Here is a 27,310-nt window from a genome sequence, read left to right on the forward strand (position 1 = left end):
TTGTAATTATCTAAGTTGCCTGGGGCTCAGCATGGGTGAGATTATGGGTTCTGTTCCAGCAGTGAAATAAAAATAAGAAAGATGATCATAGACTAGGGATAGAGCTCAGGTAGAACATTTGCCCGGTAAGTTTGAGGCCTCGGACTAGATTTCCCAGTACCACCAAAGCCCCACAAAACAATCCTCAAGTGCCAGGTGTGGTAGTGTGGACCTGTATCCCAGCATTTGGGACACTGAAGCAGGAGAAACTCAGTGTTTTGTTTTTGAGACAGGGTCCTTCTGTGTAGTCCTGGCTGTCCTATAGCTAGTTATATATGCCAGGCTGGCCTCGAACTCACAGAGATCCTTCTTCTGCCTCCCAAGTGCTGGGATTAAAGGCGTGTGCTACCATGCCTGGCTGTAGGAGGAGCTCAGTTTAAGAGCAGCCTGGCTACAAAGTGAGGTCTTGTCTTCAGAAAGGCAAGTGGTTATACATACACCTGTAACCTGAGCACATGTGAGGTGGATGAAAGGAGCGGAAGTTCAAGCCAGTCTGTACTCTTTGAGAGGCTGATTCTCTCTTCCCGCAAATCCTAACAGTGTTGAAAGTTATACAGAAATACAGATACACACATATATATGCACATCTATGTGTGCATATGTATATGTAAAGTGATGTTGAGGAAAAAGTCATGTTTCTCAAAATCCTCAGTCCCAGATATATTCTTGGGGCCAGAAAGAATTTTCAACCTCTAAGCCAGTGGTTCTCGACCTTCCTCATGCTGTGACTCTCTAATACACTTCCTTATGTTGTAGTGACTCCCAACCATAAAATTATTTTGTTGCTACTTCCTACCTGTAATTTTGCAACTGTTAGGAATCGTAATGTAAAAATCTGTTATGTGCCAGGCAGTGGTGCACGCCTTTAATCCCAGCACTCGGGAGGCAGAGGCAGGCGGATCTCTGTGAGTTCGAGGCCACCCTGGTCTACAGAGCGAGATCCAGGAAAGGCACAAAGCTACACAGAGAAACCCTGTCTCGAAAAACAACAACAAAATCTGATATGTGACCCTCAAAGGATCGTGACTGCTCTAGGCTAAAATGACATTGGGGTGGTGTGAAGATTTCACCCCTTTTTTATTACATACATTTATTTATGTGTGTGTGTGGGGGGTGTATCATGTCACAGTGAGAATGTGGAGGTCAGAGGACAACTTGCAGGAGTTGGTTCACTCTTTCTACCCTCTGGGTCCTGGGAATCAAACTCATCAGACTTGGTAGCAAGTGCCCTTACTCACTGAGCCATTTTTGAGATAACCCTGTGCTTTCCAAGCTGGCCTTGAACTTGCTGTGTAGTCTATGGTGGCCTTGAACATCATGCTTCTTCCACTTCCTGCTGGGATTATAGACTTGTACCTACCATTCCTGACTTTGGGGTGTGGTTAAACATGGGTTCTGAAGGCAAGTCAAAGCTGGGTGTGTAGATTTCCAATGGTCTCTGTAACAAATGACCACAAATTTGGTGGCTTAGAGCAGTAGAGATATACTCTCTCATTTCCTGGTCACATTCTGAAATCTAGGTGTCACAAGGCCACTTTCCCTCTGGGCTGGAGGGAAGAAGATTGCCCTCTTACAGGTCCCACTGGCTCCAGGCACTCCTTGACTTTCTGTAACCAAACTCTAAGCACCCCTTACTTCCTGTGGCTTCTTATTTGCCTCCGTGTACTTGTTTTCCTGTTTTTGTTTTGTTTTGAGATGGTCTCATGTAGAGACTTCTTGGGGCCTCAATGCTTTGGTCAAGCTGAAGGACACTGACCTGTTCATTATGAGCCTGCATACTTCCAGCCAACTTGTGTTTGCAGTTCCCAGGATCTGAATTTGTACATAGGCTGTAAGGAGGGTTTGTCAGAATACCAGAAGGAATTTTCTTTTAAAGTTTTTGGAGTCAGGGGTTCTCTGTGTAGCCCTGGCTGTCCTGGAACTAGCTCTGTAGACCAGGCTGACCTCGAACTTCCAGAGATCCTTCTGCCTCTGTCTCCCAAGTGCTGGAATTAAAGGCATATGCCACCACTGCCCGGCCACAGGAATCTTCTATTGCTTCAAATGTTTAGAGATGTCTGTGGGTCCTCTGAGGGCCCTGAACTAAACTCTGGAGTCTGACAGGTGCTGGTCAGTCCCATCGCCTTTAGTTGGCCTCAGGAGCGGTCTGTGCCTGTGTCTGTGCAGCAGCACCTCCCTGCCCATAGCCCGTGTCCCTCTGGGGCTGAAGGGCTGGAAGAAGAGAAGAGAAGGGTTTCTAGAGCAGGGCATTTGTAGCGAGTGTTTGTCAACAGTATTTCTAAATTTTATGTTCTTTGGTAATTTCATATATGAATACAATGTATTTAGATCACATCCACACCCAAGAACATTTTTACAGATGTTATTTTTATATTATTGTTACTAATGTTGAGACAAAGTCTTATGTTGCTAAAGCTGACTTCAGATACACAATGTAGCTGATGACCTTCAGTCCCAGGTCCTCTTGTCCCCAGTCTCTCCAGGGCTGGGAGTACAGACATGCAGCACCATGCTGGTTTATGCTGTGCTGAGGATGGAACCTTGTGTGTAGTAGGCAGACCTTCTGCCTGCTGAGCCTCAGCCCCAGCCATCAGGGTAGCATAGGAAGAGCTGGTTTTCTAGGATGCCCCTTAGTTTTGTACCCCTTGATGGGAGAGCGATTCTTGGGCCTCTGTTTCTGGGCAGCTGTGCCCTTCATTGGGAAGTGTGGCAGCTAGCTCCAGAAGGTCCTCTTCTGGTCCCCCTGCAGAGTGGTTATCCTTCCCAACTCTCCTAGTCATTTGAAGTCACTCTGGCTATTATCCATGGGGATTGGCCACATGGCAGGCAGCTACTGTAACCAGGCCACTCTCCCTGGCATGGGCTTTCCTCGGTCTTGAGGAAGTGTTGGCATGGCCTCTACAGGAATATAGGCTGCCACCCCTTGAAGGAAGCAGCGTCTCAGAAAAGCCCAGCCTGGGCTGGCTAGAAGGAGAGCAGAGTTGACTTTCAGTTGCTCAGTCTGGCACCATCTCATCTGGAGATGCCCAGGTCATTTTTCTGTCTTAGTCAGCAAGAATGAGTTTGGATGATATCCTGCTTGCTCCTTAACCCCTTAGGAAGAGATGCTTTGCCTGTCTGATAAGGAAGGGCTGATGTCATTTTGGTGAGAGGACATCCAGTGTGGAAAGGCAGGAAGAAACCCCTCTGGGCTGTACTCAGACAGTAGAGTGTCTGCCTAACATGCCTTAAACAGTCTTGCATAACCCTGTATCAACCAGGCATGTTGCTGTACACCTGTAATCCCAGCACTGGGGAGGCTGAGGCAGGAGGATCTGCAGTTCAAGGCCAGTCTAGGCTACATAGTGAGTTCAAGGTCAGACTTGTGATACAGCTAGACTGAAGTCATAGAATCAGGGGCCGTTGTGACTCCCCTCTACCATCTCCTGAGCATTTGTTATGAACCCAGGTTTGGTCTGCCACATTGACAAGATAAAAGGAAGTTGAAAAGTTAGCAATACCAGGAAGATGATCTTCTGTCACCTGCATTGCTTATGGCTGTTGTCATTTATTTTGTATTTACTTTATACCAGGCTCTGCATGAGCTCCTGTTGTCCAACTCAAGTGCTTGACCTTGGGATCTGTCAGGGAAAGAACAGCATAAACCACTGCCTGTTGGCAAAATGGAGCCTATGGCCTATTTTTATACAGTCAGATCTAAAAAAACGTTTACAGTTTGTAGGGGTTGGAAAAAAATCACCAGTCCACAAAGAATACTTAGCCAGGACCATCTTGTCCTATAAAACCTGTAGTATTTACTTGTGGGTCCTTAACAGCAAAAACTTGTAAACCCTGGGATGAAAGAATGAGGCAAGCTAGGCGGTGGTGCACGCCTTTAATCCCAGCACTCAGGAGGCAGAGGCGGGCGGTCTGCAGAGTTCCAAGACAGCCAGGGTTACACAGAGAAACCCTGTCTGGGGGGAGCGGGGGGGGGGGGGGGAGAGAGAGAGAGAGAGAGAGAGAGAGAGAGAGAGAGAGAGAGAGAGAGAGAGAGAGAGAGAGAGAGAGAAGAGAGCTGGAGGCAGCACTGGGCTGAGTTCCATCCCAGTGAATGGAACCACATAAACACGGTGTGCAAGCCCAGTGAATGGAACCACATAAACACGGTGTGCAAGCCCAGTGGATGAAACCACATAAACACGGGTGTGCAAGCCCAGTGGATGAAACCACATAAACACGGGTGTGCAAGCCCAGTGAATGGAACCACATAAACACGGGTGTGCAAGCCCAGTGGATGAAACCACATAAACACGGGTGTGCAAGCCCAGTGGATGAAACCACATAAACACGGGTGTGCAAGCCCAGTGAATGGAACCACATAAACACGGGTGTGCAAGCCCAGTGGATGAAACCACATAAACACGGGTGTGCAAGCCCAGTGGATGAAACCACATAAACGGGTGTGCAAGCCCAGTGAATGGAACCACATAAACACGGGTGTGCAAGCCCAGTGGATGAAACCACATAAACACGGGTGTGCAAGCCCAGTGAATGGAACCACATAAACACAGGTGTGCAAGCCCAGTGGATGAAACCACATAAACACGGGTGTGCAAGCCCAGTGAATGGAACCACATAAACACGGGTGTGCAAGCCCAGTGAATGGAACCACATAAACACGGGTGTGCAAGCCCAGTGAATGGAACCACATAAACACGGGTGTGCAAGCCCAGTGAATGGACCAGAAGTTTAAAGTCGGCCTCGGCTACATGTTGAATTCAAGGCCAGCCTATGCTACCTGAGACCCTGTTTCAAAAAAATAAAAAAAGAAATATGGCCTCAGCCAGACTTGGGACACGCCAAGTCTGTGGGTCAGGCCTTAAAATAAGGGTACACTTTCTGGGTGGCATGGGCCCGTTGGCCTATAGATGATGGCCTTCTGTGTGTGTCACTACTGGTCTTTAAAAAGCCTGGCGAGACTCACGTCTAGAATCCTAGTGCTGAGACAGGAAGATCGCCTGAAATTGGAAGCCAGCCTGGGGTATATAGTGAGTTCTTGGCCAACCTGGACTACAGTGAGAAACTCAAAAATTTTTGATGGGGGGTGATGGTGAAATTTCTGGGGAAATGGCTCAGTGGTTAAGAACACTTGTTGCTCTTCCAGGGGACCTAGGTTTGATTCCTAGCACCTACATAATGGCTTATAACCATTTGTAATTCCAGTTCCAGAGGAGCCAGCACCCCTTTCTGATTGTGGGCACACACAGTACACACACACACACACACACACACACACACACACACACACACACACACGTAGGCAAAACACTCATGCACATAAATAAGTAGATCTAAAAAAGAAATGGAATCCCAGCACTCAGGAGGCAGAGCCAGGTGGATCTCTGTGAGTTCGAGGCCAGCCTGGGCTACCAAGTGAGTTCCAGGAAAGGCGCAAAGCTACACAGAGAAACCCTGTCTCGAAAAACCAAAAAAAAAAAAAAGAAATGGAAAGCCCTGTGAGGTTGGGAGTTGTGGTCCTATTTTGCTGGTGGCCAAACAGGTCACGTGCTGGTTGACGTGCTGAGATGATGGCCTGTGCTCTGCAGTTCTTCCTGCACCCTGCAGGCCAACAGATGACGTGGAGACGGTGTAGTGTGTGTCGGAGCAGCAGCCACTTACACAAGGCGGCATCTCCTTTTTCGTGCTCTTGGACATCGGGTGAGGTTGTCGGGTGGATGGGGTGTGGGGCAGAAGTCCCGTAGGGCTGTCAAGATGGTTCAGCAGGTAAGGTGCTTACCATGGAACCCTGGGACCCATGGAAGGTGGGAGGAGAGTTGTTCTTTGAGCTCAGAACTTGTGTTCCAGAACAAAAGAATTCCACTCACGGTGTTAGGGAAGGAGCAACAAAAGGTTAGACCCTGGACCCCTGGAGGAGGGTTCTTAATAACCTTTCCTCAGGGTCCCTCAAAACTCGAGTCCAGGCTGACTCCAATTTTCCTTTTCCTTGTCCACAGGGAAAAGTGCCTTTGGTACTGGGATGGGGCCATCTGCACACTGTGCTATGCTCTCTACACCTCCGCCCTCTGCTCTGTAGCCCAGGTTAGTCTTGAGCTTCCTGCCTCTGCCTCCTTCATAGCTGGAGTTACAGGTGTGCACTACCACGCCTGCCATGCTTCCCCTTTTCATTTCTTTTTTCCTTTTCTTTCTTTTTTTTTGGTGGTGGTGGGGTGTCTGAGGGCATGCATGATGTTTGCAGGTGCATAAGAAAGTGTGCCTGCAAGGCCAGTAAACCCTGGGTGCCATTCCTTGTGTGTGTGTGTGTGTGTGTGTGTGTCCTTTGGTATCATTCCTCGGGGCTTGGTGCCTTTTCAAGACAAGGTTGCTCACTGGCCTGGGGTTATAAACCACCACAGAGTCTTTCTACCTGGCTTCTAGGGACTAAATTCAATACCTTAGGCTTACATGGCAAGCACTTTATCAACTAAGGAATATTCCTAGCTTGTAGTTCTTTTTTTGAAATAATATTTCTCACTGGCCTGGAACTTGTCAGGTAGGCTGGGTTAGCCGGCCCAGGAATACTCGTGTCTGGGACTCCCCAGCATTGGGATTACTGGAACTCACCACCACAGCCAGCTTGGTTTTTACTTGGGGTCTGGGGGGTCAAACTCAGGCACTCATGCTTGCATGGTAAGCATTTAGACACTGAGCCATCTCTCTGGCCACCATTTCTTTTTCCAAAATGTTTTACAGGGCCTAGAGAGTTGGCTCAGCTGTTAAGAGCACTTGTTGCAAGCCAGGCAGTAGTGGCACACACCTTTAATCTCAGCACTCAGGAGGCAGAGGCAGGTGGATCACTGAGTTCGAGACCAGCCTGGTCTACAAAGCAAGTTCAAGGACAGCCAGGGCTGTTACACAGAGAAACCCTGTCTTGAAAAACAAAACAACAACAAAAAGAGCACTTGTTGCTCTTGCAGAAGACCTGGGTTTGATTCCCAGCTCCCACATGGCGACTCATAAACACCCATAACTCCAGTTCCAGGTGATCTGAGACCCTCTTCTTACCTCCATGGGCAAAAGTGCACATACATACATGTACATACATAGTATACATGTATACATGCTGGCAAAACATCATACACATAAATAAATGTAAGAAGTATTTTTTAGTAAAGACTTTAGATGCAAATTTATTATTGAACCACCAAATGGACTGACTCATGGAGTTTGGATAAAGAGCAAATCAAGGCTGGTGAGGTGGCTTGCTGGGTAAGGTGCCTGCTGCCAAGCCTGATGGGGTGAGTTGAACCCTGGGACTCAGACGTGGGAAGGAGAGAACTGACTCCCACAAGTTGTCTTCTGACCTCCACACATGGACCCTGGCACGTGGTAGTCTGTCCGCCCATAAGTAAACATCGTGAGGTGTTTTGTTTGGTTTACTTTATGGATGTATGCATATATGTATATGCTTCACATCGGTGCCTGGTACTGGTAGAGGTCAGAAGAGGCTGTCAGATCCCCTCGAACTGTGATGATAGGAGGTTGTGAGTCATCATGTCGGTGTTGGGAGTTGAACCCAGGTCTTCTGCAAGAGCAGCCAGTACTCTCCAACACCCCTCCCCCACGTTGATTGATGGATGGATGGATGGATGGGAGGATTTCACATCAAAATCTGACTTTGTGCTTCTGAGCAGCTGTCCTGGATGTCAGCCCTAGCCTACAGGCCTTGAGTCCACTGAGGTGTGATGTGTGTCACCCCCCCAAGTTGCTCTGTTTTGGTACCTCCCATAGAGTAGCTCTTTGAACTCAGGTGTCCTTTCTTATGTGTGGATAATGTTTCCTCATTAGGCCCAGCCCTTCCCTTTAGGTAGCTGAGTTTGAGCTCCCTGACAATAGCCATGGTCTCCAGGTTCCAACCCTCCAGCCCTTACCCTCTTCACCCCTACCCAGGCCATGCCCAGACCCAAAGCCCTTCAGCTAGTGGTTCTCAACCTTCCTAATGCTGAGACCCTTTAATACAGCGCCTCATGTTACGGTGAACCCAGTCATAAAGTTATTTTGTTTCTACTTCATAACTATAAATTTTGCTACTGTTACGAATCGTAATGTGCCCCCCCCCAAGGGTCGTGACCCACAAATTGAGAACCAGTGCCCTCCCTGTGATTTGGACATGGAAGAGTAGACGGTGTAATTTGGTTTTCTTGTCATTGGACTGTGTCCTATGACCTGACTTGTATGTTTGCAGAATCAACTCACTCAGTCAGACATTTTTCCGAATAGATGCACTTGAGCTTGCCTGAGTATGTCATGGAGACTGTTGGAGGATAATGTATGTCACCTGTATCTTGTGCCTTAGATTCCCTTAATGTCTCAGATCCTGGTGAGATTGTGAATGGCAAGCCCTGAGCCTTGGGCTTCCCCATGGGTGCCTAGACCAGGGGACAGGCAGAGTGTTCTCACCAGGATGGGACTCCACCGGGGATCCGCTTGGTTTAGCAAATGGAAACGGCTCAGGAGACCATCTGTGGCAGCTGTAGTTTCTGCCCAGAACATCCACTCTAACTGTGGTCTGCTGGAGAACCCGGGAAACAAGACTTAGGAAATGAGGTGAGTGGAAGGGCATGCCCAGCTGTGCTGGGTGGAGAGTTGAGGGTGGGAGGAACTTCAGACAGGTCAGCCCAGGACTCTGAACCTGACCTTCGGAGAGCCTCTCCAGATTTTGTTTATTGCAGTGCTGGGGGGGAGCTCAAGGCCTTGCACACACAGGTGTACACAAGTGTTATATAGTGAGCTGCACTCCCAGCCCATGGGGCCCTAAGACTGAACCCAGTTTGCTGAGGTATGAGGCCAAAAGTCAGTGGCTGTGACCCCAGACCATTCTGTGAGCTTCACTTGCCCTCCCACTTGTAGAGATGGATGACAGCTGCGCCTCTCAGGGCCAGTGTGGAGACAGGAATACATTTAAGAATTTGGCCTGAGAGCCTGGTTCAGTCACATCCTCATCACTATAGCTGGCCTTGCTGTTACTGTGAGCTCCTGGGCAGACCCTCCAGCAGGCTTTGAGAAGAATTCATAAATAAGGGCTGACCAGGCTTGAGTTGGGGCTCATACTTGGGGAAAGGGAGAAACTTAGAAAGGCAAGAGAGACCACCAGCCCCAGAGGCTGCCATGGCGTCCCAGTGAACAGGTACAGGCTTCTCGAGGGCAGGGTGAGGGTGGTGTCTGCAGAGGTTTTCAGCCATATGGGTGTAGCCCATATTTAATTCATTGCCCCAAGGAGGACATGCACCTGAGCGAGCTGCTGTTCCTAGCACTTGCTTTCCACTAGTGGAAAATCTCTGCTCTGTGCAGCTTGGAGATTTGAAAATATCTGAGGTCCTATACTTACTAAATCAGTAATCACTTAAGCTTGTTTGTCCCAGCCTGGGGCTGGAGCTACTGAGTGATGGGATGCCTGCCTGGCATGCTGGAGGTCCTGGCTCCTGTTCCCAGCACTGCAAAAACAAGCAAATTGAACCTTGCTTGTTTACTCAGAGGATGGAGATCTGAGATTAGAGGGAGGCTGGTCATTGGGCCTCTGCTAGAGAAGCCTTAAGGTTGCCTAGAGTTAGCCCATGGCGCAGTGGGACTCAGTGCTCACTGTCAGGGCTTTCCTATATACTATATACTCAATATTTTTGACCGTGCTACCATTTCCTCTGCTGCAAAATAGAATTTGCACCTCTTCTCTAGAGGGCAAGCTGACAAGAATCAAGTATTAGGGTAGAGTGTGGCCAGGTGGCTTCATAGACCTGCATTGGGAGTGAGGTTCTAGGTTGAGCCTGGCCAAGGGCAGCAGGCAGGGCAGAAGCTTTTATTTTCAGAGTGACCTGCATGAAGAAATGGGGCGGAGGAAGGTTCAGATAACTGCCCCTTTGTCCTCTCAGGGTGAAGGGCTGTCCTGGGACTCAGACTCCTTGGATCTCAGTGTCTTGGTGGTGGGGAGGGCCAGCTGGCTGAAGGTGGCTTTGGCCAGGTTAGACATTGTTTCCAGACTCACAGTCCTGTAAAGTAACATGCAGCCCCCATCTCTAGTAGACTCTTGTCTTTGGAGGCAGAGAGGATGTGGACAAACACCCCATCCCTTCTGTGCCTGACAGGAACAGGGCCCGAGAGGTACTGAGGAGGATGTCAGCTGATGGCTAAGAGAAAAGGCTGGCCTAGCTATAGAGCTGGGAGGTCAAGAGGGTGGAGGACAGCAAGGTGGTCTATCACGTTTTCTATCATGCTGGGTGGGTGGGGTTCCTGTCACAGCGGGCTAGGGAGTCATGGCTGGCAAGTTACCCTCCCTCTCTCCTGACGTTGGGCCAGAAGCTGCTGAGGACCTGAGTGACAGTCATGACCTTGTGACCTTGGCTAAGTGAATGAGTTCTTAAGTCCTCCAGTAATATGAAGGGCCTTTCAGAGCCTGGCTGGTTCAGTGAGTGAATAATGTTCATAAGCCCACCATGTGGCCCCAAAGGGATATATGTCTATAGCAACCAGCTGCCATTTGCCCTAGGATCTGCTTCTTTGTCAACTTTTTAAGAACTGTTTGGGTAGCTTCAGGATCTAAGGTCCTGGAAATAGCAAGATGGGTCTCTCAGCGCCCTTCCAGGCTTGCCCACCTAACACTGGCACCTGCCCTGAGCTTAGAAGCCAACAGAATTTTTTGTTTGTTTCATTAATTTCTATTTATTTATTTTTTCAGGACAGGGTTTCTCTGTATAGTTTTGGTGCCTGTCCTGGATCTTGCTCTGTAGACCAGGCTGACCTCAAACTCACAGAGGTACACCTGTCTCTGCCTCTCAAGTGCTGGGATTAAAAGTGCGGGCCACCGCCACCTGGCTTGTTTTTGTTGAGACAAGATTTCTCTGTGTGATTCTAGCTGTCCTTAAACTCAAAAGAGATCCACCTGTCTTTGCCTTTTGATTGCTGGGATCACCCAACATTTTTGCTTTTGCTTTTAGGCTGTCCTTTAACTAACTGTGTAGCTAAGGATGACCTGGATTGCTGATTCTCCCACTTCTGCCTCTGCCTCTTGAGTACTGGAATGACAGGCGTGAGCCACCATGACAGTCCTTTGGGTGTTGGAGATAGAACCCAAGGCATCGTGTGTGCTGTAGACAGGCACTCTACCAACTGAGCTACATCTCCGACTCATTGTGTGTATGTGGTATGTGTATGCATGTGAACACACATGTGTGTGCAATCCAGGAGTTGACCCTGGGTGTCTTCTCATTACTTACTTTCCACTTTAGTTACTAAGGCTGGTCTCTTCATTGTACCAGAGTTCACTGATTTCTCTAGTCTGGAAGCTCACCCCAGGGATCCCATCTCCACCTCCCAGGACTAGGATTACAGATGGGCGGTTGAGTCTATGCAGCGTTTGCTTGGGGGTTTGGGATCCTTAGTTTCTCCATGGCAAGTGCTTTATGCACTAACCATCTCCTCAGAGCCCCTATCCTCTTGAAACACACACACACACACACACACACACACACACACACACACACACACACTGGGTTTCTCTGTGTAACAGTCCTGGCTGTCCTGGAACTCACTTTGTAGACCAGCACAGAAAGAAATCCATCTGCCTCTGCCTCCTGAATGCTGGGATTAAAGGTGCACGCCTCCACCACCCAACTCCACTTGAATTTTTTGAGACAGAGTCTCACTCTGTAGCCCATACTGACCTTGAACTTGTAGCAGTCCTGCTCAACTTTTAGTATCACACGTGTGTGCCACAAAACCTTCCCCCCATGAGCAGCTTCATAAAGGAAAATTAGACCAAGTTTCAGAGTAGCCTTAAGAGGCAGGGCCTGGAGGTTCTGGGAGACCCTTCTTATCTTCTGTATGTTCATTGATTTGTTCTTTCTTTTATTTCATGGCTGTTGATCAACACCATGAAGTTGCCTGGGCCTTGGGTATTGAGTTTGGTGCATTTGACAGTTGTGGATATCCAGCACCCGTGTAACCTGCTGCCCAGGGTCAGCCAGTGAGCCTGCCCCTACAGCAAGCATGTCTCTCTGCTCTGGAAGTTTTTGTTGGTGCAGGCTGCCCCTCCTTTCCAGCCACCTGCTGCTAGTCCTCTGCTTCAAGGATGCCCATTCTTGGAAATAAGTACAGATTGTTTTTCTGGGCTATACTCTTTGCACTGAGCCTGAGAGCTCGTCCCCTGCACCCATGTTTTTGTCTACCTCTTTAAAGTCATTCATTTTCCATATTTTGGCAAGATATAACCAAGCTGTTTTCCTTCAATGCTATTGGCTGTTGCTTCAGCTAATTATGTTCCCCAAGGTGGGGTTCATTTTCATTGTGTGCATGCACGTGGCAGTGAGAATGACTTAGGTTCTAGAAACCCGCCCCTTAGCACAGACTGGATGAGACTGAGGGGTGCTGCCCAAATGCCCGTCGTGGGTTAGTGCTAACAAAAAAGGCATGCTCTTGTTATGCATGGAGGTTAATAAAGACAGATGCAGGGAGGCTTGGCATGGTGTCTCACTTCTTTAATCCCAGCACTCAGGAGGCAGAGTCAGGCGGATCTCTGTGAGTTTGGGGCCAGCTTGGTCTACAGAGTGAGTTCCAGGACAGCCAGGGCGGTTATACAGAGAAACCCTGTCTTGAACCCCCCCCCAAAAAAAAAAAAAGATGAGGGTTGTCTTGCAGATCCAGGAGGAGCTGGAAAGGAAGATGGAGGGTCCTTCTGGACTTGTCAGGTACCCTTGAGGGACACTTCCCCTCTCCACCCATAAAGATGTTGTTACTGAGTCTGGGTGGGTGATAGTAGACACGTGCTTGTGCCCCTCCTTATTGATGCAGCCATCATGCCTGGCTGGCCATGTGCTTAACTGAAATTCATTGCTTTTTTTTTTTTTAGTTGTGTATGTGTGGTGGTGGTGGTGGTGGTGTGGTGGTGTGGTGTGGTGTGGTGTGTGTGTGTGTGTGTGTGTGTGTGTGTGTGTGTGTGTGTGTGTAGGTACGTCAGAGGACTACCTCAGGTGTTGGCCCCCACCATTCACCTATTTTGAGGCAGGGTCTCTTATTTGCAGTCACCCAAGGCTGGCTGGCTTATAAGCTATTGGGGATTCTCCCGTCTCCACCTCCCATCTCTGTTGGGAGCACTGGGATTATAGCTTTACAACTGGGTACACCTGTGTTCAGCCTTACATGAATTCTGAAGATTCAAACTGTTATGCCCAGATCGCGGGGACCCCCAAAAGATCGCCACTGAGACCAAATTCCACATGTAAAAGCAGAGAGCCTTTATTTCAAGCTCCAGAGCTTGGTCCCTCTGTCTGTCTGACACAGTGGTGAGAGCAGAGAGCCCTGAGCTCAGGTGGGGCAGAGTTTTTATCATAGCAGAGGTTGGGGTGAGGGATTTCCAGGGTCCAGGACCCTGATTGGCTGACAGTTGTCTAGGGGTATCTGTAAAACAAAAAATAGGTGTGTGCTAGACTCAAGGACACCGGGCCACCTTATCTAATGGTTGGAATGTTTGGGGTGTCAGGTACTTCCTCACCCCTGGGTAGATCCCTGGGTGGGGTCAGCTTAAGGCTTTTCCTGGATCTGGGTGTTGCCTGCCAGTAAGCCTATCACAGAAGCTGTGTCTAGGCCCCTAAGCTTGTCATGGCTGCTGTGTGGTCAAGCTATTTTGGGGCCCCTTCACACAAACCCAGGACTTCACATTTGTATGGCTAGTGCTTTACCCACTGAAACAACTCCCCAGCCTCACTGACTTGTATATGTATGTTCAATTGTGTGTACCGAAGAACACATACAGAGGAGGAAGAACATCAAGAGATATTCCTCTATTGCTCTCCACATTATTTTTTGAAACAGGGTCAACTTGAAGCTTATGGATTCTGTCACATGGCTAGTCAGTGAGCCCTTGGAATTCACCTATATCTACTTGCCAGTGTTGGGGTTATGGGCATTCATGGCCATGCCTAGCTCTTACGTAGGCAATCGGGATTTGAATTCAGGTCCTCTTGCTTCATCAGCAAAGATTCTTACTCAGTGAACCAATTTCCTCAGTCCCTGTTGATTGCCTCTCACTATCTGAACACCCTTGAGGTTGGCATGTTCTCCCAAGGAGTCCCAGTAGACACAGCTCTCCCCTCCTTGCTTTTAAAAATGCAAAAGGTGAGTGACAGTTGTTTTGGTCCCACAGCCTGCATTTAGTCACCAGGTCTACATCTCTCGTGCTGCTCTCCTCCCTGCTTCCTTTGCTTCCTCAGGTTCTGGTGACACAAGTCACTCTGGCTTGGAGTAGGTCTCCCCTGAGATCCCCATCCTAGTTCTGCATCACTAACTGGCCAGTGCAGACTGTTCCAGAGTTCCTCAAGCAAGGCGCCTGTCTGGGCTGCACTGCTGTGGTCCACTGCCACTTCAAGCAACAATGGCTCCCTCTAGCCTACACAACATTTGGATCCATATCTGGAGAGGCAGCATTTGAGCCTGGGTGGGATGTATCCCTGCTAACTGAAACATCCTGTGTTCCTGGAGTCCTCAAGCACCTAATGGAGGCCTTTCTGGCCTCCCTGCAGCCCCAGGACATCCTGTTTCTCTGAAACAGAGACTCGCCTGCCACTGATGGCAGCTGCACTTCCCCACCTGACTCACACCTCTGTGAGGCGGATTATGTAGCTCCTGCCTCTGGCAGTTTCAGCTCTCAGCAGTGACCCCTGGGCTACACACTGAGGTCCCTGAGCTCCTTCCCACTGCTCCTCCCTCCACTTGCTCCATCCCACCTCAGCCTTCCAGACCTCCTGATGTATCCTGTCCCTAAAGACCTTGTGCTGTGATACAGTTCCTGCCAAGTCTTAGAGCTGCCACTAGGCTGCCTTATGCTCATGCAGGGGGTTGGCTCTGGGGGCTGTACTGAAATGGTTGGAAACCCAACAGTGAGCCCCTGCCTTGAACCTCTAGTGAGGAACTGGGCGTGGCGTGGCAGTAGAGCAGCTTGCCCAGCCAGCATGCACAAAACCCTGTGCACCATCCACACATTCCCTCCCAAAAGATTACAAGTAGTGTGTGAAACTGATTCCTGTGTCGGCCCTTGGCTGTAAGGGCCTTCCAGGTAAGCTAGGTTTAGGGGTCACCATTTGGCGGATTAATAGGGAAATACAGTAAGGGGGTGAAGACACCTATGCTATGTTTACTATTGCTTTGCCCAGGATTTTCTCTGAGGCCCCTCCTCTCCACTCATTGTCTCTGCCCTCTGTGCTGAGATGGGTGCTTTGTGTTAACCCCACCCTGCAGTGTGCCCACAGGCACAGGGTGTGTTCATCCTCATGACAACACTCTGGACTGTGATTGGTTTGATTTTTCTAGACAATTGAACTTTACATTTGCTCTGACTGACTCCAGAACTAGTCTGGCCTTTGGCCATCTTTGCCAGGGGGAGGGAAGCTTTCCCAGGTAACAGCTGCCTGGAATGCAGCCTAGAGCTGGGCTGCCTGGGGCAACCTGACCTGGTGCAACTCAGCTTGCCCCACCTCCATCACACCCTCTGGTGACAGAGGAATGGGTGCTGTTGGCTCTGGGAGAACTGTGCATGGAGGAACAAACCTGGCCTGTACCCCTGACCTCCCTGTGCATCAGGGTTCAATTAGGCCTCACAGCAGCCAGCGCTGTATGCCTGGTTATCTTCTGTGTACAGGACAGAAATTCTACCAGCTCAGTAGGGTGTGTCGTGAGAAGCCAGACCAATCTTTCCTGTGCACTGTTCCTTGGGTCAGTCACTCAGGAACACAGACAAGCCTGTGTCCCATTTGTCTACTCTTCCTGTCATGTACACTCGTCTGGGCACACACCTCTAAAGCCCTGGCCTGGCCCTGGTCAAGCTGGAGAAGTGTTCACTGGCCTGTGTGCATAGAGCTGGGTGAAGGAAGGTTGGCCTGAAAAGTATTCCCTTTCCTGGGACAGCCATGGTGCTTGTTGGAATTGTGTTTCCACACTAGCCCCTCCTCCTCCTTTCATCCCTGTTCCTTCTCTTTTTCATGCCCTATCCTGCCTGTGGCTTGGTGTGTGTGTTGGTTTGTGTTGCCCATGTGTGTGCAAAGGCTAGAGTGTGACCTCCAGTGATGTTCTTCCCCAGGTGCCATCCAGTTTAGTTTATTAAAAATTGTTAATAATCATTGTGTTTGCACACTCATGTTGTGGATGTGGGTAATCTGTGCTGTGGTGTGCATGTGGAGGTCAGAGGACAGCTTTGTGATTTCATTTCTCTCCTAAAATCTTTTCACCTACTGAGTGTCTGCCTCCCTAACAATGGGATTGCAAATGTGTACTACCCTACCTATTTTTTGTTGTTTTTTTATGATTTATTTATTTTTATTTTACATGCCTGTATGTATGTCTATGTGAGGGTGTTGGATTCCCCCAGAAATGGAGTTACAGACAGTTGTGAGCTGCCAGGTGGGTGCTGGGAATTGAACCTGGGTTCTCTGGAAGAGCAGCCAGCACTGATAGCTGCTGAACCATTTCTCCATCCCCTGCTTTTTGTTTTCTAAAAAGATTTTTATTTTATGTGTGTGAGTGTTTTGCCTGTGTATTTGTGTACTACATGTGTGCAGTGCCCATGGAGGCCACAAGAGGGTGTCAGATACCTGGGAACTGGGGATAACATTGCCACCAGTTATGAGCTGCAGTGTGGGTGCTAGGAATTAAAATCCAATCCTCAGGCTGGTGAGAAGTCTCAGTGGTTGAGAGTACTGACTGCTTTTCCAGAGGTCCCGGGTTCAAGTGCCATCACCACATGGCAGCTCACAACTATCTGTAATTCCAGTTTCAGGGGACCTGACACCCATGGCAACCCCCCCCCCCAAAAAAAGAGTGCTGCCTAGAAAAATAAATAAATGAATACCCAATCCTCTGGAAGAAGAGCCAGCACTCTTAACTGCTGAGTTATCTCTCTAGCCCATGATTGTTTTAATGTGGGTTCTGGGTTTTGAACTCGGTTCTTTGTGCTTTCATGACATACACTGCTCAGACTCAGAGATCCACCTTTGTTTGGAGCACTGTGACTAAAAGCGTGCACTACCACAAGTCAAAACCTACTTCTTAGCTGGGTGTAGTGGTGCAGACCTTTAATCCAAACACTGGGAGGCAGAGGCAGGCTTATTTCTGTGAGTTAGAGGCCAGCCTGGTGACAGAACAAGTTCCAGGACAGCCAGGGCAATACAGAAAAACCCTGTTTTGAAACACAAACAGAAAAACCCAAAACAAAACAAAAAAAAGCTACTTTAATTGACCATTCATTTGTTAGTTCATCTAGTAGGTATTAGCTTTTGTGTTCAGGACTTCCTTATACTGTGTCTGCCGATGTCTTTGTGCTTGTTTGCAAGTAGAGCTGTGTAGGATAAGGAAAGCAAAGGAAGTTCCCTGTTGCTTCCCTTAGTGAGGACAGAAGAGCCTAGGGTGACCTCATAGTCCTCATATGCCCCAGGGCAGGCAGACTGGCTGCAGCCACTTCCCAGCTTCTCTGCGGACAGCAGATCATCTGCCTTAGATTACAAGAGGATGATCTGGCTGAGCTCCTGGGTCAGCGCTCTCCATGGCAGTGGGTGATCTGCACTGGTGACAGCCATCATGACTACTTTAGTATTAAGCAGTGATGATGGCCACTTCCACCTCCATGACACAGCAGAGAAGGACTTTGATCCCTCTGTACCTGCTTCACAGATGTGCTGTCAACAGCTTGTTTTCAACACCACCCCTCCATGGGCTGCCTAGCCTTCCCTGGGGGTTCTATCAGTCTTCCTACCCTGGGAATGTTCGGATCTCTCTTAGATGAGGGAACCAAGACCCAGGTTTGCAGCTGAACAGTGGTCCTCCTTGATCAGAGCTGTCGTCCCAGCTGGGTGACTCCACAGTGATCTAGCCACACAAGATAGAGGAGAAACCTTTGGTGGCCAGTGGTTTGGAGGCAAAGTCATTGCAGGGAGTGGAGGTGGGAGGCCTTGGGACAGGGGTGTTTGTGATACAGTTTACACCCATTCCTGTGCATCAGCCCGTCTACTCCTTCCCAGCACTCTGTGTTCTTGTCTTCTCACTGGCTGCCTCTCACCCCTGCAGGCTCAGCATGTGAAGCAAGACTCAGTTCTTGTGTTCACAGCTGGACCTGGTGCACCCTGTGTCTGGTGCACTGGCTGAGGCTAGGTGGGCTCAGGGTTTCATCTTGGTCTTGGGGAGAGAGAGGTTGGGGGGCTCTTCCCCCTCCCCCAACTCTTCTCTCACTGTGGAATGGCTCTTCTGGAAGGTAAAGGACCCTGTTGTACTTGGCAGTGTTAGGTGATTTAAGGAAAGACTCCATACTTGGCCCATGTGTGTGCTTCCCAACAAGTGCCCAAGATGCTCCTCTAGGGGTGGCAATAATAGCCTCCTGCTGGGCAGGTGAGGGTATGGGGTGTTGTTGACCTTGTCCCACCTACTTAGCTGCTTTTTAGTGCTACCCTATTGCCCCTCTTCCCGCTCCTTATACAAATAGAAGGTTCCACTGGAGAAGAGCTTCCCTTTAGGTCTTGTGCACTCCTACTGGTCTCTAGCCTACAACTTAAGGCATCAAGGGATTTCTGCTTGCCCTATTGCTTTCTAGACAAGGGGTCGGGAACAGTGACCTTCAAGCAGTGGGAAGATCTTCAGCTACACTTAGGTATGGACAGAGCAGGTTTAGCATTTGGACCTGAGTCTTTGTGATTCCACACACTGAGCTCCCGCTGGAGGCGGGACAGGGATAGAGGACAAATTAGCTGGGCGGTGGTGGCACAGGCCTTTAATCCCAGCACTGGGAGGCAGAGCCAGACGGATTTCTGTGAGTTCTTTTGGATCTCTGTGAGTTCTTTTGGATCTCTGTGAGTTCTTTTGAGGCCAGCCTGGTCTACAGAGCGAGATCCAGGACAGGCACCAAAAAACTACACAGAAAAACCCTGTCTCGGAAAAACAACAACAACAAAAAAAAAAAGTGTGTGCCACCACTGTCTGGCCTCTATGTTTAATCTGGTGGCTTGTTCTGTTCTCTGATCTTCAGGCAAATTTTATTTTTTTTCCTTTATATATATATTATTTTACAATACCATTCAGTTCTACATATCAGCCATGGGTTCCCCTATTCTCCCCCCTCCCACGCCCTCCCCTTACCCCCAGCCTACCCTCCATTCCCACCTCCTCCAGGACAAGTCCTCCCCCAAGGACTGTGATCAACCTGGTAGACTCAGTCCAGGGAGGTCCAGTCCCTTCCTCCCAGACTGAGCCAAGTGTCCTGCATAAGCTCCAGGTTTCAAACAGCCAACTCATGCAATGAGCACAGGACTTGGTCCCACTGCCTAGTTGTCTCCCAAACTGATCAAGCCAATCAACTGTCTCACCTATTCAGAGGGTCAGGCAAATTTTATTAGGGTGTACATTATATCACCACATTAACTAGTGAGCTAGTGTCTGGACCAGGCAGGGTTCAGTGAAGCAGAGGATGCTACAGAGGGCCTATGAGTCCCATGTGTACTTACGACTTCTTACTGAAGACTGAGAAACCAGGAGGCCATGGATGTTATTTTTCTGTTTACTTGTTTTCAGTGAGGGTTTTTTTTTTGTTTTTGTTTTTGTTTTTTTTTGTTACTTTGTATATATGCATGGGTGTACCTATCCTGGCACATTGTGTAGAGGTCAGAGGCCAATGTTTGGGAGTTGCTTCTGACCTTTTTTTGGTTTTTCGAGACAGGGTTTCTCTGTGTAACTTTGTGCCTTTCCTGGAACTCACTCTGTAGACCAGGCTGGCCTTGAACTCACAGAGATCCGCCTGCCTCTGCCTCCGAGTGCTGGGATTAAAGGCTTGCGCCCCCACCGCCCAGCCCTTATTTCTTGTTAAAGCAGAGTATCATTGTTTCTGTCAATATACACTGTACTCCTCCAAGTCAGCTGGCTTGTGAGCTTCTGGGTGATTCTCCTATTTCTGGGATTACAGATGCTGGCCATGTACCCCACTTTTCGTCTACATGAAAAGTTCTAGGGATGGAACTCAGGCCTGCACACTTATGTGGCTACTGCTTTTACCCACTGAGTTATCCCCCAGCCCACTTTGCCCAGCTAGGCAGAGCAAGGTTTTGGATACAGGGTCTCCTTCTGTAGTCCAGGCTGACCTGGAACTCAGTGTGTATCCCATGTTGGCCTCAAACTCAGGGGTGATACTTAAGCTTTAACTTCCCAAATGCTAGGGACTAGGTGTGAGCCCCTACACATGGCATGTTGGTTTTGAGAAGGGGTTCATTATTGCTACCCAGGTTGATTTTGAACTCATGAGGTCCAGTGACCTCTGCCTCCTGGGTGTGCACAGTGAGGAGGATGTTGAGCAGAGGAGAGCCCAGCGGTTGGGCTGAGGTGGTGCATGACTAGTAGGGTAGAACATACCGTTACCGAGGCTTGGCATGACCCTGGGACTCTCTGGTCAGGGGCTCCTGCAGGAGCTTCTGGGTCCTGTAGATCCTCTGTCCTGGGGAGGCAGCAGGTCTAGGACAAGGGGTAGAGGAGTTTTCTGGCAAGTGGGGGACAGTGTAGCTTGCATCCCCAGTCCATCCTCCTCCACCCAGTTCCCTTCCATGTCTCCTAGCTTAAGAATCTTCCTAGTGCTGCTGCCCATGGCTGTGGGAGCCTCTAGGTTTTGGAGCTGTATGTCTAACTAGGTCTCATGTTGCCCCTCAGCTTGGCAGCCCTCCTTCTCCAGTAGTGGTTCTCAGCTGGTGACTTCAGATCCCTTTTGGCAAACTTCTGTCTCCAAAAACACTTATGTTATGATTCATAACAGTAGCAAAATACAGTTAAGAAGTAGCAACAAAATAATTTTATGGTTGGGGTCACCATGACATGAGGAACTGTATAGGGCTGAAGCATTTGGGAAGGTTGGGAACCACTGCCGTACAGGTCCCCTGCACTCACTGAGAGGTCTCCCCAGTCTCCAGCCACAATGGCTTTGGTGCATCTCCTGACTTGCATAGTTTAGTGCCATGGGTCCCTCAAGTCTGGGATGGGAAGTGGATGTTCTCATTATCTGTATCTGGTAAGCAGATGAGGACATGAGTAGACAGTGGGCTTAGCACTACACCTGGAACTCGAGACACGGCAGTCCTGTGAAGTAAACCTGGCTCTCTTCCTGGCTTGTCAATAAAGTTGTATTGACACAGCCGTAGTTATTTGTTTACTTATTGAAGTCTGCTGCAGACCGAATTGAGTCATTGTGACACAGATCGTCCTTACAGAAAAAAAAATTTCTTTTTTAATAATAGTGCTGGAGACAAGGCCCAGGGTTGAACACGTGCTCAACAAGAGTTTAACCACTGACTTTCACTCCTAGAATAGATGTAATATTTAGTGCTTGGTTCTTCCTTTTTTTTTTTTTTTTTTTTGTTTTGTTTGTTTGTTTGTTTGTTTTGTTTTTCGAGACAGGGTTTCTCTGTGTAGCTTTGCACCTTTCCTGGAACTCACTCTGTAGCCCAGGCTGGCCTCGAACTCACAGAGATCTGCCCGCTTCTGCCTCCCGAGTGCTGGGATTAAAGGCGTGCACCACCACCGCCCAGCTAAAGGGTATGTATCCCAGGCTGGCCTCGAACTCCAGATCCACTTGCCTCTGCCTCCAACAAATCCTTCCAGCCTGTGCCACCAGAACCAGCTGTTTGGCTCTTCTTTAGAAAAATGTGGCCATTCCAGGATGCTGTCCAGTCCACCTTGGCCAGGAGCAGTAACTCTGAAGACAGTCACGAGAGCCTATCTCTCTGTGTAACCTTGAGTAAGACCCTTACTCTCTGAGCAAGTTGGTGACATAATGAAGAAATGAGGGGCCTTTGTAAAGTGTTAGGTGGCTGTCTCATGGCAGAAATTGGGGGATAGATGAGGAACTTTTTTGTAGGGAGCAGCATGGGCTGTCTTGAAGGTCTTCCTGTCATGGGGAATCTGTTTGTGTCCCACTTGCCCTGTACAGCTGTCCCTTGTCACCCTAGACTCTCATTCCTTGGCCACAGAACTTGACAGGCTCTGATGGCCAGGACCAGGGTACTCAGTTCAGAACCCATTCTTTGTGCTCTATTTGAGACCCATTTGAGAATCCACCCAGACAAGGACTGTTCCCACATATAACCTGCCATTTCCTGTTTTCTAGAGTTTTAGGGACTCTAGAGAAAGAAATGATAACTCTGGCCTGAGCTTGACTGGTGTGAACCAACACATCCAGCTCAACCCTCCCCTGTGGATGTGTGTGTCAGTCAGTGTGTGTGTTGTATGTGCATGTCTTACTGTTGGTATGTATACATAGGAACATAGGTGCATGGAGATCAGAGGAGGACATCGAGTGGCCTGCTCTGTCACCCTACTTTCCCTTGATACTGATGAACCTGGCCAGCTGGGGTTCTAGGCGTGCGTGTGGCCTCTGCCAAAGGAACATTTTGTTTGCTTTTGGTTTATTTTTGTAGAGATGGAACCCAGGATTTTGCATGTGCCATGCAAATTCTTCAGAGCCAAGCTTGTACTCCAGGCCACCTAAAGCGGGAGGTGGGGGACGGAACGGGACGGGGGATGGCTGTGGTGCAGCTGGTTTGTTAGCTTGCATGGGTATATCAGAAAGGTTCCTGGTGCCTCCTGTGTTCAGAGGATAGGCCTGGGGGGCTGGCTGTGATACTCAGAGATTGCTGACTCCTTCATCTGTGCTTTCAGATCTCTCAGCCAGGGGTGCCCTGGCCACAGCCCTTCCTGGTGCCAGGATGTAGAGGAGCACTCAGGGCAGCTGGGTAAACAAGCACTCTGGGGTCTTATCATCACACAGACCCACCCCGAAGATCATCTTTATCTTGTGTCCCAGGAGGGGTGGGTCCCAGGCACCTTGCCTTGGGTCCCTGTGTCTAGGGCAGTGGACAGCCAAAACACTTGCCTTAAGTCAGGCTCTGCCCCCAGAGCCTTGCTCTTCCATAGGCTAGACAGAAGGATGGGAGCCAGGGTCCCTGCGTGCACTGTAAGCCTCCTTGCACCCTACTGTCAGGTAGGGATCAGTCTTCTTTCTCTGTTGAAATGACAGTCCCATAAACTAACACGAAGCATTTTAAAGTACAATGCAGTGGCATTGAGCTTATTCGGTGTTATATAACTGTGACCTTTAGCTATCTCCAAAACCCTGTCATCACCTCAAAGGAAACCCCACACCAGGAAGCTCTTGCTCCCCCACTGCCTTCTCAGAGCCCCTGGCAACTGAAAGTCTGTCCCAGCCACCTCGGTTTACCCTTCCTGCTGCTCCGTTGAATGCAGTATTTATTGCACGGCACTTGTGGCTGCCTCCTTCTGACAGTAGTTTCTGGTAGTGTTCTAGTCTGTAGCTGGTCTTGACTCTGTTTCTCTCTATGCTGAAATAATACCATTATCTGATTCTGTTTATCTGTTGATCAGTTGATGGAATTTGAGTTGTGTCTAGTTTGGACTATTGGGGATAAAGAGTCCCCTTGTCTCTTTCTCTGTATGTGTATATTTCCTTCCCACTTCTGGTCCTCCTGCCTCCAACCTCTGAAGGCTTTTCACAGCTGGGCAGCACTCCTACTGCTTGATGTACGTTATGCTGTGCTGGGGTAGTCTAGGCTCCCTGCATTCTAGGCAAGCACCCTCTCCACCAGCCAGCCCTGACCCCAGCGTGTTCTCTTCTTTCTTGGAGCTCTTACTGTGTTGCCCAGGTTGGCCCTTGAACCTTGAGGCTAAGATTCAGCGAGCCTCTTGGCCTCAGCCTCATGACCGACTGGGCTATTGCTGCAGTCCCTATACCTGACTATGTGCAAACAACATTTGTTTGAAGCTCTGCCTACTGTTCTTTGCGGGGATATACCTGGAAGAGAGTTGCTGTGTCAGGCGGTCACATCCCCTCTAGAGATGTTTGCTGGCCTTCATTCTTCCACATCTCTCCATTCACTTGCTTCATGTCACTGTTTAAATTGTAGACATTATGAGAAGTGACATCTCATAGACAGGGTTGGAGTTGTTTATTTTCATTTTTGTTTTGTTGTGGGTTTTTTTATTGCTATGATAGACTCCAGGGCCTTGTACTTTTGAGATAAGTGCTCTGCGCCGCCCCTCCCCCCCTTTTTTTTTAAGGTCAGGTTCTCAATGTGGCCTGGAATTCAAGAGTCTCCTAATTTCAGGTTCTAGAGTTCTGAAGAACAAGCATGCTCCTGGGTCACTTTGTTTTATTTTTGAGATAGGATCTTGTTACATTGCCCAGGCTGGTCCCAAATTCCTAGTCCGAGTAGGGATGCTTCAGCCTCCCCACGAATTTACAATTTTAAAATTTTTAAAAATTACAATTTATGGGCTGGAGAGATGGCTCAGTGGTTAAGAACACTGACTGCTCTTCTAGAGGACCTGGGTTCAATTCCCAGCACTCACATGGCAGCTCACAACTGTCTGTAATCCGGTTCCAGGGGATCTGACTTCCCATGGCAAAACACCAGTGCACATAAAATAAAATAAAAATTGCAGTTTATAGTTCCCATGCTCTTAGTTTCATAGCGAGGAATCCATTGCAAAATCAAAGTCACAGATTTATCCCTGTGTTTCTTTCAAAGAGCCGTATAGGTGGTTTTGTTTGTTTGTTTTTTGTTTTGTTTTAGGTACGAGCGCTCTGTTGGTATCATATCTCACTATATAGATGGTTGTGAGCCACCATGTGATTGCTGAGAATTGAACTTAAGACCTCTGGAAGAGCAGCCAGTGCTCTTAACCACTAAGGCACCTCTCCATCCTCATCCTGTAGCTTTTTTAATTACATTTAAAAAATTTATTTGTGTGTGTGCATACATGTAGACATCAGAAAATGACTGCTTTTGGAAGTCAGTTCTTTCCTTCCACCATATGGAGCCCTGGGATTGAATTCAGGAGATCAGGCTTGGCAGCAAGTGCCATTACCCTGAGTCATGAGACTCTCACCAACCCAAGAGTCTTCTAGTATGAACTCTTGTTTGGGCCAGATTCATTTGAGTTACCTCTTGTTATAGTATGAGGTCAGAATTTAGTTGCATGGTTTTCTAAGTGACTGTCCAGATGTTCCAGTGTTCCTTATTAGAGATGCCTGTCTCTCCTTTGGCACCTTTGTAGGAAGTCACTTGACCATTAATGGCAGAATTTATTTCTGTGTTCTGTTTCTATTCTACAGGTCTATCTTGTTCTTTTCAAAGACTCTATTTTGATTACTGATTACTCCTCTGACTAATTGTTCTTTTTCACCCTACTTTGGCTACTCAGGGTGCTTGGAAACATGTCTTCAGCAACATTTACACCAGCCTTTTTTCTGTTTTCTGTTTTGCTACTTATTAGGCGAGCCATGTGCGAGCAGCAACATTGGTCCAGTGAACTTACTCACTGCTGCATTTGTGTTCTAGGAATAAGGATGTTCTGGGGCTGTGACTATAGCTCAGTTGGTAGATCACTTACCTAACAACACACAGGGTCCTGGGTTCTATTCCAGCACCACATAAACCAGGCACACGGTATATACCTGCAACCCCAGCACCCGGTGCAGTGAAAGTGGGAGTTCAAAATCATACTAAGCTGCATAGAGTTACAGGTTAGCCTGAGCTACTTGAGATCCATGGAGCCAGGGTCTCATTTCACACCATCCATCTAGTGTAATGGATCCAGGCCTGGGTCCATCGGATACTTACTAGCTGCCTCTTCTGTATCCCTCACTCTAGAATAGTTCTCAGTGGTTTCTCTCACCTAATGTTGACCATTTGAGGAGACCTCGAAGGGTGTCTTGCAAGCTGGTCCACTCCGTGTATCCGCTGGTGTCTGCTATCCATTTATGAGTTAAGGTCAAAAGTACTTCCTGGGGGCATTGGAGATGGTTCAATGGGGAGAAGGTGCTATTGCCCAAGCCTGGCAACCTGAGTTTGATTCCCAGAGTCTTTGGCATACCATATAAGAAAGAACCAACTTCTGAAGGCATGTCCTCTAACCTCATGCTTGCCAGCATGCACAGGTGTGTGTACACACACACACACACACACACACACACACACACACACACTACATATCAATAATAAAATGTACAAATTTTAAAGCAGGAATAGTGCTGCACAGGTGCCGTGAGATAGCAGCACAGTCAGACAGTATATCCTTTTCCTGGGGATATTGGCTTCATCCTTCAGCGTGCTGGACTCTTGTGGAACAAATAACTAGAAACTATGGTTGTGATGGCCATGTCGTGCTTCCTGGCTGCTGGGCTATGTAATTGAGCATACACAGTAGCTCCCTGGGTCGCTGCCCCACCAGCCTGGACAAGCCACATGGCTTGCTGTATCCTACTGAGGAGCTGTCGGTGGCACAGAAGCATAGGTTGCACGTGGCTCCCACTGCCAAGGACACAGTCATTGCCCCTGAGAGCAAAGGGCCATCCTAAAGGGTCATTGGTACTTCCATTCTGACAGCTATAAAGTCCAGTGACGACCCTTGTAACTCAGAAGGACCTGAACAAATGCACCTTTGGCAGAACCAAGACTCCAAAGCCCCAGCCCCTTCATTATCCTTGAGTTGTCTGTGTCTTCCTAAGACTCTCTCTGCCCTTCCTTAAGGATGGCTATGCCTACGTTCTCCCCACCTGTCGGTTCATACAGGGACAGGAGGTCTCTGGAAGCGCAGGTCTTCTTCCCCTGGGAGTATGCTTGTCTTCCCCTGGGAGACACTGATCTCCTGGGGACCCTGGCAATATCCCTGCAGTGCAGTCATCCCTTATCTCTTTTTCACTGAGACAGAGGCAGAACCCTTCAAAGTGTTTATGAGGCACCCCCAAAGGATGGGGAGGGTGGGGACACAGTAAAGCAAGGCAGTCACCAGGGCACCTTTGCTCATGCTAGCCATCCGTCTCTCTCTTGCAGATGAAGATGTGTGTGTGTTCAAGTGCTCGGTGTCCCGAGAGACAGAGTGCAGCCGTGTGGGCAGGCAGTCCTTCATCATCACACTGGGCTGCAACAGCGTCCTCATCCAGTTCGCCACACCCCACGGTATGTGTTTGGTTCCATGGTGGAGCCTGGGAGATGGGGTCAGTTAATAGAAGTGTTTGCCACACAAGCGTAAGGACCTGAGCTCAGTCAGTCCTTAGCACCACATGAAAAGTCAGCCTTGGCAGCATGAGCTTGTAATCTCAGATGGAGAGAGAGAGAGGTATATCCCTGCAGTTCACACTGGCCAGCCAGCCTTAATCTCATCAGAGTTCCAGGCTAGAGATTGCCTCAGAAAAAAAGGTGATTGATTCCTAAGGAAT

The 27,310-nt window shown here is 48.8% G+C and overlaps 1 protein-coding gene across 6 annotated transcripts in view; it reads left to right on the forward strand.

Moving 5' to 3' along the window:
• Window positions 1-27,310, forward strand: part of Carm1 (coactivator associated arginine methyltransferase 1) — a 50,100-nt gene that overhangs the window by 1,750 nt on the left and 21,040 nt on the right. For 5 of the 6 annotated variants that reach the window (XM_076575815.1, XM_076575817.1, XM_076575818.1 and 2 more), the window contains exon 2: window positions 26,925-27,050. In XM_076575815.1, the coding sequence (XP_076431930.1) occupies window positions 26,925-27,050 (126 nt within the window). Of the gene's footprint in view, window positions 1-6,037; window positions 6,118-26,924; window positions 27,051-27,310 lie in introns of those variants that run through there. The other variant, XM_016005509.3, reaches the window with a different exon arrangement.

Source organism: Peromyscus maniculatus, chromosome 7, assembly GCF_049852395.1.
Source record: "Peromyscus maniculatus bairdii isolate BWxNUB_F1_BW_parent chromosome 7, HU_Pman_BW_mat_3.1, whole genome shotgun sequence".
In the NCBI taxonomy this organism is placed as follows: domain Eukaryota; kingdom Metazoa; phylum Chordata; class Mammalia; order Rodentia; family Cricetidae; genus Peromyscus; species Peromyscus maniculatus.